Below are 14,672 nucleotides of genomic sequence, written 5' to 3'. Positions count from 1 at the left end.
TTTTATCAAACGCTTATAACGGGCAAAACCCATATCTCCGTTCATCTTTCCCTTAACGAAAGGTACTAACCAGAAATCACACTCACACAAATCACTCAAAGAACAACATGACATGTCCCCTCATGTCTCACGAAACCAGAACTCTCAATCGACATACTTATAACATATATAATAAACCATATATATATGGAGAGAGCGAGCGATGAATTAACCTGCCTGTTTTCCAACGGTAGAGCCAGACCTGAGCTTCATCTTTGTACGAGCTATGTACTCCTCAGCTTTTTCATTCAGGCTTTTGTTCCTCCTCGGTTTCTTCCCCACGCGCGGTGGCGCCGCCAGATCCAAGTTCTGTATATTTACCTGCTGGTCTTCTTCTGCGAAAGCGACGGCGGCGGTTTCCATCCGCGGTTGAAGCTCCTGCTGCTTCAAGCTGAGGCGGCGAAGCGGCTTCATCGGAGAGAAGGCGTTGAAGAGCTTTTCGCACATGGAGGGACCTCTTGTGAATTCACTCTTCTCCATTGGTCAGAGAGAGAGAGAGAGAGAGAGAGAGAGAGAGAATGGTATTTGAGCGTGTGGAGATGGTGGTAGGGTGTTGATCAATTATATAAATAAGAAAAAAAAATTAAAATTTATTAGAATATTCTGATATAGGAAATATAGATAATTTTATTGAAAATATGTTTTATTTTATTAATTACATATTATTAATTCTTCAATATAATTAATTTTTATATAATATAATTAATTTTAAAAGAAAAATACAAAAAATATGAGCAAAAAATTGTTCATATATATAATAAAATTACACATAATTTTAAAACATATATATAACTATTTATAACAATATAATAGAAATGCCTAGAACTCTCTAGAAAAAAGTACTAAATTAGATAAGCTATTCCTAAACCTCGATTTAACTAATATGCTCCGCATCAATATTTATCCGTCTTTTTTTTTTTGGGGATATTTTGGGGCATAAAGCCCATCTCATTGCTAAAGAGGTTACAAGTAAGAAAACTAATCAAAACTATAATCCAAAAATCTCAAATAACAAAAAGAGATTTAGGATTCTAAATAAGGAAAATACAATTCTGTAATGAAACAAAAACAGAAGGGCAAAGCCCATGGACTCAGAAAAGCTCAAAAACTCGAAGGGTCAAATGCACGATTGGGTCAAAAATTTTGAGCGTAGCCCCTGGTTGCCCAAGGGGCCGTCCAAGGAGCAGCTGAAACAGGTTCAGCATTCATCATCGTCCAGCAAAAATTTTCCCTCAGCCACCAGCAACTAACGGAATGAAAAGCACCATCTGAAACATGCGAAACCACCAACCAGGCAAAGGCAGGGAAGACAAAAAGGATGTGGATGGAGCCAATTATCTGGATGGAGCCAATTATCTCATAAAATATAATAAAAGCATAACATATATATTTGAGCTTGTTTAATTAAGATGTAATAAAAATATAAAAAAATTATAATATTTGCGAGCTGAAGATTTCTTTTGGTAGAACATAATATGATATTTGGGAGTCTTTTAATTCGAAAGAGTCAAGTTTTGTTTGGGACGGCTTTTCTTACTGCTTTTAAAACAGCTATCTAGTAGAAAAATTAAAATTTTTGTACTTGAAATCTACTTTAAGAAGTACTAAAAAAGTCATCCTAAACGAAGTCTTAAATATGTACAAGAATACTATGTATATACACCAACTTTCAGACGGCTTTGTGGGGCTTTCCATAATTGTAAAGATTTGCAACAAATTTATTCATTGTGTATATGCAGTTGCGAATATCAGAATTTGACATGGTCAGTCTTAGGTTTTATTTGGAATGATTTTTCATTGCTTTTTAAGACAATTTTTTAATACAATTTTTTTTTAAATCAAAAAAATTTAATACAAAAAACTATTTTAAATAACAGTAATAAAACTGTTCCAAACAAAACTTTAATTTTCTTCCCCATTTCAATCAGAATCCCTAACTCCCTATCCCTCACATGCTTGCTGGTCACCACCAGAATTTTAATGAATGGTGGTGATCAAGTTTTGATGAGTCAATAAATCTGATCCTTGATTTATTCAAGTAGCTTAATTAATATGATAATCACTTTTAGTGAAGTTATTAAGTATATAAATATAGATTGAGAGTGGAGGTACTAATTGAAGAATTTATTGTAAACCTTAAAAATTTTATTGATTTTTATTTTCTAAGGGTAAAATATATTATCAAATAAGATTAAATATTCTTGTTTAAAATGTGATGATAATTGTTTTCAAGGAGAATCTGAGTGCTTTAATTAAGACCCATTGAAGTTGTTCTTCAGATTAATTTATACCAACTTAATAAAAAAAAAAGCCTCTTTAGCAACAAATATTATAAATAATTCTCTCTATTTAAGCTAGTATTCTCTAAACAAATAAAGAAGAAAATATGTCAAAATAAAATAAAATTTTCATTAATTAGCTGATAGATTTTTTTTCTTCTTCTCGTTTTACTCTCTTTCAATAGAAGCTGGCTAGCACAAAACTTAGAAACAATTAGTTCAAGATCAAATTGCCTTTTTGCTCTGTCCAAATCAAGTCTAATTCAATTCAATTTTAAGCTAAGATCGAATCTATTCAAAATAGTATAATTTATAGCTTTTAGGAAATAAAATATAGCTTTCTTAGCCATTTTTCAATAATATATAGTTGTACCACTGCCTGTTCTCTAAGCATGTATAAGAAAAAGCACCTACGGTAACGATGCTTATGAAAGTATAATACAAATCGGTTATCTTGTTTTTTAGCCTTGTTATCTACTTATACTTGTTAGTCTGTATGGAATCTAATTGTGTTGATCAATCGAGTTATACTTTTGTCTCAGTCGTAAGTCAATTTTCGTGCTTGTCATGGGCGGATCCACCTTAAGTCCCCTGAAAAAATAAAAAATTTTGATTGAAGTGTTGAATTTTAATTTTGAAGTTTATTTTCATAAAATTGAGTTGTGAGTTTGGATTATAGGAGTTTTGGAGAGCCATCTTTAATTTTAGTTACATATAAATACATGCATGCATGGTATAATAATAATTATTATAATAGTTTATGCTAATTTGAAAATAATAGAGTAATTCTGATGATAGATTCGCATAGAAAAATGACATATTAATTGAGTAATAATTAATTATAAATTAATTAATAATATTTTATAGCCAATTTTTTCTACAATTTTATTCACATATTGCCAGCTTCAAAATTCTGAGCTATAAGATGACAAATATTATAATCAACCAGGTTATCAAATTTAGGTTTTGTTTATGACAGTTTTCTTACTGCTTCTTAAATTAGTTTTCTAGTATAAAAATTAAAATTTTTTATAATAGAAAATAATTTTATAAAAGAGTAACAAAGCTGTCCAAAACGGAGCCTTTAATCTATAGTATGTTATTTACATAATCCTATTTTTTCATTTGACTTATTTCAAACATCCATCTTCATTTGTCCCATAGAAGAACAACTAGGCTGATCATACTTTGAAATGAGGGTATAGCAGAAGATGATGAACAAAGCAAATGAAAGCAGAAAAAAGTATTATTAAGAATTAGGAGAGACTTAGGCTTCTTTTGGGACAGCTATCTTGTTGCTTTCTAAAACGACTTTTTAATAAAAATTTCTAATTTAAGAAAATTTTATATAGAAATTTTTGTACCATAAAGTTGATTTAGAAAATCAACAAAAAAGATGTCACAAATGAAGCCTCGTTTGTGATGGCTCTCTTACTACTTCTTAAAACAGCTTTCAAGTACAAAAATTTTAATTTTTGCACTAGAAAGCTGCTTTAAGAAGCTAAGAAAGCCGCCTCAAACGATAATTTTTGTACTAGAAAGCTTCTTTAAAATGTAGTAAGAAAATCGTCCCAAACAAAGCCTTAATTTAAATCATTCAGAATAAATAAAATAGTATTATTATTAAAGTACAAAGCATATCAAGAGATACGTATAATTTCAAAAAATTGATGATTGTGTTACATTGCCCCCCCTATAGATTTAACTATGATAAGCCAAAATAATTTTTTTTCCTCCCGCTAGGGTTTTGTCTCGCTCGGATTTTCGTTTTCCGTTGCCCTCTTCATGGCCGCCAGTGATTCTTCACCTCTCAGTGAAGTTCTGATCTCTCCCTTTCTGAGTTCTTTTATTTTCTTTAAGCTGGTTTTCTTCATGTTGTCTTTGTCGATGGCGGACAAGCGTTTGGTTGATCTTGGGTTTTTGGCCACCAAATCTTTTTCAAAATCTTTTCGTGATGCTTTATCTAATGGTTCTTCCCCCTCTCTTTTCCCAGATATCAAAATAGCTTCTTTCCGCGGTTTGCCCTCGGTGTGGATTTTGTAAACTTAATTTCTAGTTCTAGCATTTCCTTTTGAGTTTGCTCTGGTAGGCAAATTCACTTCGCACAGGCCGTCGCTTGAGGATATTCAGAAATTTTTTTTAACCTCAAGCTCAATGGCGAGTTTTTTGTTACTGTTCTTAATCCCAGACATGTTTTAATCAAACTTGTTAATGATCTAGACTATTGTCGTCTGTTTGTTCACCGCTCTTATTTTGTAAACAAATGTTACATGAAGATCTTCAAGTGGACGCCAATCTTTGATGTGGAGATTGAATCACCCATTATTCCTATATGGATTTCTTTCCCTAACATGCGTCCTCATCTTTTCTCCCCACGAATTTTGCATGGTTTGGGTTCTATGTTTGGTCGGCCTCTTAAGATTGATCATGCTACTTCGTTGGGCTCTAGGTCTTCGGAGGCTCGTGTCTTGGTTAAGCTAAATGTTACGAAATCTTATCCTTATATGGTATGGGTTGGTCCAGAAAATTTAGGGTAAATTCAACCGATTGTGATGGAGGATTTTCCTTGTTATTGCTCTCATTGCAAGTCTTTGGGGAACTCTAAATCTGAATGCAAAATCCTTCATCCCCATTTAGCTTTAACTCATTCTGTTTTAAACAAGGATGTTGAACCTATTTTAAATAATGCTAATCTTGTGGATGGTCATGATGATGGCATTAATCCTTTGGCTTGTGGGGTGGTGCCTGAACATGTTTTGAATAATGTTGATATTGTAGATGCTAATGTTGTTGGCATTCAGCCTTTCGATAGTGTGGTGGTGCTTGTGGATGTGGCTGACGTTCCAGCAGTTGTGGATTCATTGGTTCTTCCTTTGGAGGATTCGATGGAGGACCCTGCTCCTGTAGTTTGTTCTTAGATTTGTGATGACGCTATTGTGTTGGTGGGATCTTGTGCAACTGTTGCCCCTATTGTTGCTAAGGATTTCACTAGTGATGGTGTTTCTGGTGGATAATGTTAATGGTCAATGTGGAGTTAATATGATTGTGAATTTTAAATCCACTGATTTGGGTGGGTCTACTGATACTTCTGTTGTTACTGTTTCAGGTACTTCTGTGGGGGCTCTTATGTCTGCTCAATTTGTGGATGTGCCGGTAGCACTTATTTCCAATGATGCTTTGCAAGTTAAATTGGGCAAGGTTAAAGACTGCTTTGTGGACCATTCAGATTGGTTGAATGTTTCCCCTATTAGTTCGGATGGGGATCAAGCTGTCTTTGTTGAATCGTCTGGGGGTCTTCGTGAAACTTATATGTTGCAGGATGGAAATGATTTTTCATTGGTTGGGAGAAATCGTCGTTGCAGAAAATCCAAATAAGGTTCCGTCTGTTTGGATGATGTGGTTGATTTGCACATTTCTTTGGATTTGGATTTGTGTTTAGTTTTTGTTGGCTTGGTTGGTGAGGCTAATATTTTTAGCCCGGGCTATGATGTGGCGAACCTGCTTTTCATCCATTCGTTTGGCTCATTGGCAACCAATGTTGGCGGGTTCTTGTTGCTCTTCGTGGGTGTTTCGGCTGTTTGATTTTGTTGGCTTGTTACTTGCCCTTTGGAGGGCTTGGATCTCCGTCTGGATGATTGCAACGTTTTGCCATTACTTGAGCCCAAATTTGGTCATCCCTCGTTGTTTTTCTTTTGTTGGTTGGTTGCTCCACTGTAAATTTTTCTTTTCTTTTGCTGATGTTCGTGCTCTCCTCTTTGGTTGGTTGTAACTTTATCTTTACTTCAATAGTTTATCCTTTAAAAAAAAAAACTATGATGGAGTTTTTGCAAAGAAATTTAAACTATTGAGCTTTATAGCCTATCAAATTAATGATGCAGCCTCTCCCTTTATAGTAGATCCGCCTTTGCTATTCTCCTGTTAATTTTTTATGGACCAAGCCCATGGAGAGCAATTTGAATCCCTTCCTCAAGCCCAACACTTCCAAAGAATTAGCTTTTCATAGGTGGATTATAAGAGTGTGTTAATAAGTTAATTAATTGTTAAATCTTTAAAAAAATATTAAAAGAAACAGTTTTAATTTATTTTTATTTTGGTCTTATAAACTGATTTTTATTTGATTTGAAATTTTCTGAAACTAAAATAAATAAAGCGGCCCATTGAACATAATATATAAATCATATTGCATATTATTTTCATGTTTTATTTTGTTATAATCATAATATAATATTTATCATTTGGTTTGCTCTTTGGCTCAATATTTTTCTTATATCACACTTTATTTTTTAAATTAATTTAGGGACAATTTGATTTGCTAAAAAAAAAAAAGAATTCAAATTATTTTAAATGCAAAGGATTTCAAATTTTAGGTATTTAATTTGATAAAAAATTAATACAATATAAAATATTAGCATTTTCAATCCATTCTTCATTTTTTATATATTGTAAATTTGCTCATTTTGTTGGCTGCCTTTCTCGCTACAAACTGACTACTTTGCAGTTGTTCGTTGCCGATGACCAACTGATATCACCATCGGATGCTGCTACCGACGTCATCTTCTACTACCATCATTTGACTTCGAGCCAAAAATAACTTACTTTTCTTTTACAAACATCAAACAATTATAAACATTTCAAATACATTTGAATCAAAACTAAAATTTCTAATTGGTCATGTTCTTAATTACATCAAAACCCAAACCCAAATCAACCAAAATCCATCGAATCGGTTTGGTTCAATTTGTTAAACCGGTCATTTTATTTGGACCATCATAAATAATAATTAATATAGAACCAAAAAACACAGTACCCAACCCTTCCCATTTTAAGAGGACGCATGGACCCACATTAGGGGTGTCAATTCGGGTCAACGGGTTGGGTTCGGGTCGAACTCGAAACTGACCCGGCACTGTTCGGGTCAACCCGAACCCGACCCGTTTTTAAAAACGGGTCAGGTTTCTGGACCCGAACCCGACCCGATTCGGGTCCGGGTCAACCCGACCCGACACGAATGACCCGGAATTGACCCAAAATTGCTAATTTTCGGGTCAAAATCGGGTCAATATTCGATTTTCGGGGACCATCATAAATAATAATTAATTTAGAACCAAACAACACAGTACCCAACCCTTCCCATTTTAAGAGGACGCATGGACCCACATGTTGGGTAAATCATAATTCATAAACGCCAAATCGGACGGCTATTATCAATCATCACATGCTCTTGATCTTCCTAAGCTGCTTTGTTAATCATTATTCTAATTAACACAAAATTATTTAGGCTTTGTTCGGATGACTTTCTTACTGTTTTTTAAAATAATTTTTAATACAAAAATTAAAAATTTTATATTAAAAATTTTCTTTAAAAAAAAAAAATTCATATCAAACCAAACCTTAGGCTTCGATTGGGACAACATTCTTCTACTTCTTAAAACAACTTTTTAATACAAAAATTTAATAGATAAGCTACTTTCTTCTGCTTTAAGAAGCAATAAGAAAGCCGTCTCAAACAAAGCCATAGGCTTCGTTTGGAGCGTATTTTTTATTGTTTTTTAAAACAAAACTTTAGTATTAAAATTAAAAATTTTGTACTAAAACTCTGCTTTAAGAAGCAATGAAAAAATCGTCCCAAACGAAGCTTGAATATTCAATACATAAGCACTTATTTTTGTCAACACTAATGCTGTCATCATTTATATAAATTATGAGGAGGAACGCCGGCATTTGTTTAATTAATATCTCAATGTTCTTCACTGCAGAACTAATCAAAATCATGTGACATGTCTGACCATGATGAAAACAATTATTTCACCTAATATGCATTTTTTATGATTTAAACTAAGATTTGATGACAATGGCTGGGCCACCACTAGCGAAGACCAGTCATTAAGAAAATCATTAGTGATAATTGATAGTTATCTAAAGGTAATTATAAAAATCAGATTCATTAATTTTGATTTATATCTTAAAAAAAGTATTAGATGAAATATTATGACAAAATTAAAGTTTTTGATGTTAAGCACATATTTGGAGATGGCTTTGAAGATTGAACTGATGATTGATTCAATCCAATCCAATTAGTCTGCTTGAAACGATGTCTAAACTAATTTAGGATGATGTGATAACTAAGGCAGTCAAAATTGGGTCACGGGTCAGGTTCGAGTCTAATTCGAAATTGACCTGGCTCTGTTTGACCCAACCCGAACCTCACCCGTTTTTTTCAAACTGGTCGGTTTTTCGGACTCGAACCCAACCAGCTTCGAATATGTTTTACTAATTTTTTAATTTAATTCGATTTATTTAAACCTAAATCAAATTAAGGTAAGAGTTACTTCAATCAACTTAAAATAAATCAAATTTAATTCAATTTAGGCAACATGGTTTATTATTTTTCGGAAATAGCATTTACTTATATCATAACAATCTCTTACAACCCCCTAAATTAATTAAAAATGGGTCAAATTGGGTTGATTTTCGGGTTTCAGGTCAATCCGAATCCGACTCCGTTTTACAAATTAGTCGAAATCCCTATCCCGAACCAACAACTTTTTGGACAAGTTCCGGCCGAGTTTTCGTGTCGTGTCAAATATTGACACCCCTAGTGATAACTCTTATATAAAACTGATGTATCACAGATGCATTAAGTTTGTAAATATTTAGATTTTGTTTGGAATGATTTTTTTTTTAATTTCTAGAGAAATTTTTTAGTACCAAAATGTGTTGAATTAAAAATTTTTGTATTAAAAAATGCTTTAAAAAATTGTTTGAAACAAAGACTTAAAAAACTTGAATAGAGGGACAAATGTTCTTGAAATAGCTTAACTAGGTGGGCGTGGCTGACTCATTTGAGCTACCTCATGTTGAAAAATGAGCATGCACATAAGTTTTAACAAAGGAAGTGGCAACTCCGAGTGAATATGATGGATCATAAAATAATATTTTATATATGTCAATTGCTATTTTAAAAATTTATTAAAATTTACTAAATTCTTAAATTCAATTGAAGAAAAAATAGCCACATGATATTATAGATTGTTACCTTTAAGTTGAAAAAATTACTCTCTTATAAAAAAAAAATAAAAAGTAAATATTATAAAAAAGTATTATGAAAATAGAGCAAAATAAAAAAAATAAAATATTGTTGAATAGATACCAAATTATATATGTAATTTATTTTAAAATACAAGAGAGATACGTGCACCTTAAGTTATTTATGCAATATATTTTTAAAATTAAAATTTAATATTCATGATACAATTGTTAGGTATACATATCCAATAATTTTTTACTTATATTATATGAACATTTTTTTTTCTTTCAAGAAATTTATAGGCCTTAATTCTACACATTTAAAGGAGAACTTTTATTTGAGAGAGAATTTAAGAACTCTACTCATTATTATGTGATGATACATCTCAATCAATATCAACACCTATTGTTCTTACTACTTCACACAATTATTCGATCAACATCGACACATACTATCACCACCATTAATATTCATCATAGAACATTCCTCTGTTGCACTTCCACGACAAATTTTTGACATTTTGTCAGGCAATGACATCTAGTAGTTGTATTCCTAATTGTTCGATTTCTCCTCTATTAATGAACTATTGAACCAATTGCCGACTGTTAACATGACTTTATCATTTCTTGTTGACCACCATCTAAAAGATAACAATAATCAATGCTTAACATCTATCAACAATTGATATTTCGCACTTACCATTTTAAATGTCAAGTATCCCCTCTTATAAGAAGAAGAACCACCATCGTGATTCGTGACACAAATTACAAAATTTTAGCTTCATTGGTTTCTTGATTGGAAGTTGACTGAAAAATTAAAACTATGAGCAACACAAGTCAAAGGCTTCGAGCATCACCCATTCCCATCAAAGAATTAATTATTATGTGTGGGAGGCCATACGTAGAACGTTGTTCGGAGATCAACTAGAATGTAGCACATCAGCGGCACCAAGCTACGGTACCGAGCGAATATGTGAAAGCACATTCTTGTTGGTGTCTAGATGACGTTCGAAATCAGCACATAATAATTTATGCTGTCAAAGTGCCAATTAGCATTCCAAGCAACCATAATTAGTCAAAAAGATTAAAAAATTTCATCATAATTCACATATCACAACATGCCATGGCTACTCCGGTATCGAAGCATGCACATCCATTAATGTAAAAAAAAAAAAAAAGTCCATACAAAAGAAGAGAGGAGAGAGAGAATCCTGTTCAAACAAACTCCATTCATTCATGAGCAAACGCATACTTCATGGAGTTGTTGATGCCCTCCATGTATCCAGTTGTCTTTCTTGCAAAAGCATCCTCTTTCCTCGCTGGGGCAGTTGGAAGAGTATCTCCCTCCTCTCCACCCACCTCTCTCTCTCTCCCCCCTACCTCCATTCTCTCTCCTCCACGTGCCAGCGCTAACGTTTTCAAATCAATTCACAGGAATCATCTTAAGCCTTCCCCACTTAAGATTAGTCTCATGCCATTGATCTCTCGAATGCCCAAACGGAGAAGTAGAAAAATAAAAAGCAGAGTTTTTACAGACGCTTTCACCATAAGCGTCGCCAAATTCCGATCTTTTCCATCCTCCATGCTCAAAACAACCGGGTGGCGACTCCGCCGCCTATGCCGCCGCATCCGGTGCGCTCACCGCCGCTTTCACAGGAACAAAATCACCATCCGCGGCTTCACATCCCGGTTCAAATCCAAGCCCGCCGAATCCGTCGGTAAAGAATCGCTTATCAATCCAGCCGTTCCCGCTTTCCCCGAGCTCCCCACCCGGCCAATCCGCATCGCCACCTTCAACGCTTCCATGTTCTCCATGGCTCCCGCGGCTTCTACCCCATCTGAGCACGATCTTCGATGCAAATCGGTTAACCACCGGCCGAGAAGCATCTTAAAGCAGCTTCCCAGCTTAACGAAGCCCAAGCTAAAAGTTTCCATAAATCTTCCTGACAACGAGATTGAGAGAAAAAGCAAAGGTTTGAACTTTAGAGCTAGCAGTAGAAGGGAAAGCAGCGGAAGAAGCGTATTGGATGTGTTGAGAGAGGTGGGTGCAGATATAATTGGGCTGCAGAATGTGAAGGCAGAGGAGGAGAATGAGATGAGGCCGCTTTCAGATTTGGCAGCCGGGTTGGGGATGAAGTATGTGTTTGCTGAGAGCTGGGCGCCGGAGTATGGCAACGCTGTGCTTTCGAGGTTTCCCATTAAGCAGTGGAGAGTTCAGAAGGTTTTTGATGACTCTGATTTCAGGTGATGCTTCTTCAGTTTTTCATAATCAATGTTATTAACCTTAATTAGTATTTGCATTTCATTAACATTAGATGATAAAATTATTGTGAATATTTTTTATTTTGATAATTTTCATCTATGTTATAGTTTGTGTACTTTATTATTTTTTTAATTTTTAATCTCTTCCATTCAAATTTTATTTAAAGATAAAATGAGGATTTTTTTATAACAATGATCTATATCACTATTAGAAAAAAGAGCTACGGCAACACAAAATTATATCATTTTTGGTGGTTTTAACCGTCACAAATTTCCTTGCATCGGTTATAGAACCGTTGCACGATCGCTGTGATTGCAATGTGCTGCAAAGATGTTTTGCAGCAGTTCTACAACTACTGGGTAGACATATGATATTCTAGTTATAATAATGATTTAAGCTGCTACAAAATATATTTTAGATACATACCACATAATTTTGATATATTTACACATATAATCTTTGAATTTTAAATTTTTATATAATACTTTAATTTTTAATTGCATGAAAATTTATACATTAAAAAAAATGTAAAAACATATTGAATAATTATATTATATAAATAAATATTAAAATTTAAGTTTTAGACATGCAAATTCCTCTAATTTATCTACTTCTTTATCTGCACACTAATTTTATTATAAAAAAAAGCTTCTTTCTTCCCAAAATATCCTCCTGCTTCTCCTCTAACTTCCCTGTCTGGCTGTCTTCTTCCTTCTCTTTCTCTCCCCTAAATCTTCACCATTTTCTTCGCATCGAGGAGGCAGGAGGAGCTCAGCGAAGAATGGGCAATATTGTCTTTTTAATTTTATAAGCCATCTGAAAGAGGAATATTATATTTTGATCAAAAGTATATATACATCCATAGTTGCTTGTCTTTGTTTAGGCGTGTCATAAATTTTGAATCCAAGTAGAGAGCAGTTTGATATCTTTGTCCAATTTATCTTCTTAGACTTCGTTTGGGCAGCTTCCGTACTATTTTTTAAAACGAATTTTTAGTACAAAATTTTAAATTCAAAAAATTTTTGAGCTAGAGAATTTGAAATTTTTGTACTTGAATGCCGTTTTAAAAAACAAAGAAAAAAGCTGTCCCAAATGAAACCTTAGTCTATAATTAGTTAAATTCTGAAACATCAATAAAGATTAGGTTCTGAAATGAAATTGTGATTCAATTAAGCAGGATTTGCATGCATAACACTTTAAATTAGTTTAATTATATATATATATATTACTTCTAAAACATTCTATTTTCAAATCACCACTCCATTACTTTTTACCTCTGATGCTTGAAACTCTGATCAATAAAGTAATAGATGAAGTCACAATTGAATTTTATTGTGGGAAGGGCTTGACGGGACTCGGGGGTGTGATAATATGGGCAAATTATTGTGTCCGGTCACCTGACATGCGAACAGCCAATCCAGAGACGCCACCTCACCCGGATGCACTGGGCCCCGGTATTTTTGAGTGACTTGGCGTGTTTTTATTGGTGTCCGGACGAATCCGGACACCGGACAGAATAATTTGCCGATAATATGAGGAGGAAGAAGAAGAGGTGAACAATGATGCCAATGTTGTGATCGTATGTTGTTGAAAGGGAATTGATGCCAATGATGTGTTCCTTAAACAAGATGAACACTAAGCCATAGAAAATACATTTGTAACTTATATTAATATCTGAATAATTCTGCTATCTACAGAATATTGTTGTCTAAATTCTGAACTTGGGAACCAAGCAGGAATGTGATGAAGGCCACCATTGAAGTACCAAGAGTAGGAGAAGTAAACTTCCACTGCACTCACCTTGACCATCTTGACGAGAACTGGAGAATGAAGCAGATAAACTCCATACTTCAGCACAATGATGGTCCCCATATATTGGCTGGAGGACTGAATGCACTTGATGAAACAGATTACTCTGAAGAGAGATGGACAGACATAGTCAAGGTAATTACTTGCTTGCTAAAGATTTCTCCATAGAGTTCTATTTGAAACATGGGCGGATCCACCTTAAGGCTGGGGGTATAATTCTTTAGGTAATTTGTCCTACTCAATGTAATTTTTAGTCTTTATTATAAGGGTTTTTAGGCAATTGCCCCCAACATAATCAAACACATTGTGTAGAGATGTTTTTGTTAGGGAAAGATGAACCAAATACAAAGAGAAATAATAAAGAGAATCCAAAAATATCCTTACAATCAAAATTTGTTCATGGGGCGCTGCCTTAGGAAACCCCAGCAGGGGCATTGCTCCCTTGGACCCCCAACATTTTTTGAAGCGTACAACGATGAACAAATAGGGGTTGCCCTCGGAACAAATTTTGATTGTAAGGATATTTATGGAAAAAAAAAACTCTATATTTTTACTTATAAGATTGCCCCTGAAAATTAAGGCTGGATCCGCCCCTGATTGAAATGCATGAAATAATTATAAGGACTGGTATTTTCTGCAGTACCATAAAGAGATTGGTAAACCAGCACCAAAGGTTGAAGTGATGAAGTTTCTGAAATCAAAGCATTATGTTGATGCCAAGAATTTTGCAGGAGAATGTCAAGCTGTGGTTGTATTGGCTAAAGGACAAAGTAAGAAATCTTCTCTCTGGTTAGCTACTTCTATATGTAGATATTTATTTATTCATTAAATAATTGTTCTGCAGATGTGCAAGGGACATGCAAGTATGGCACAAGAGTGGATTACATATTGGCATCACCAAACTCAATATACAAATTTGTGCCTGGTTCTTATGAAGTTCTCTCATCAAAGGGCACTTCAGATCATCACATTGTGAAGGTTGACATCATAATTGATAGAAGCTTAAGTGTGAAAGATAAGAAGAGCAAACAGAGGAAGCAAAGAGATTTGAGGAAGGAAATGGCTAAATCAAAAGCTTTTTGGAGAACTAATTCATGATCATTAAAAGCTACTTCTAAAGAGCTTTGTACATTCCACTGATATAACTGATAATGTTTATTATTAATGTGCTCAGAAAGAAAGAAAGATTTTGAAAGATATTGTTCATAAAATGGATTCTATGGTTGTTGCAGTAAGTCTAGTGTTTGATTTGGTGA

General features: G+C 33.9%; 1 protein-coding gene across 1 annotated transcript; it reads left to right on the top strand.

Moving 5' to 3' along the window:
• The first annotated feature begins 10,593 nt into the window (after positions 1-10,593).
• Positions 10,594-14,651, top strand: LOC110103656. The gene is made up of 4 exons (XM_020832455.2): positions 10,594-11,588; positions 13,344-13,551; positions 14,057-14,186; positions 14,261-14,651. The coding sequence occupies exons 1-4, from the start codon at positions 10,600-10,602 to the stop codon at positions 14,512-14,514; spliced, it is 1,581 nt and encodes a 526-aa protein (XP_020688114.1). The 5' UTR covers positions 10,594-10,599; the 3' UTR covers positions 14,515-14,651.
• The last annotated feature ends 21 nt before the right edge of the window (positions 14,652-14,672 follow it).

The sequence above is a fragment of the Dendrobium catenatum genome, unplaced genomic scaffold, assembly GCF_001605985.2.
Source record: "Dendrobium catenatum unplaced genomic scaffold, ASM160598v2 fragScaff_scaffold_506, whole genome shotgun sequence".
NCBI classification, from domain to species: Eukaryota; Viridiplantae; Streptophyta; class Magnoliopsida; order Asparagales; family Orchidaceae; genus Dendrobium; species Dendrobium catenatum.
This window is presented reverse-complemented; position numbering and strand designations above follow the sequence as displayed.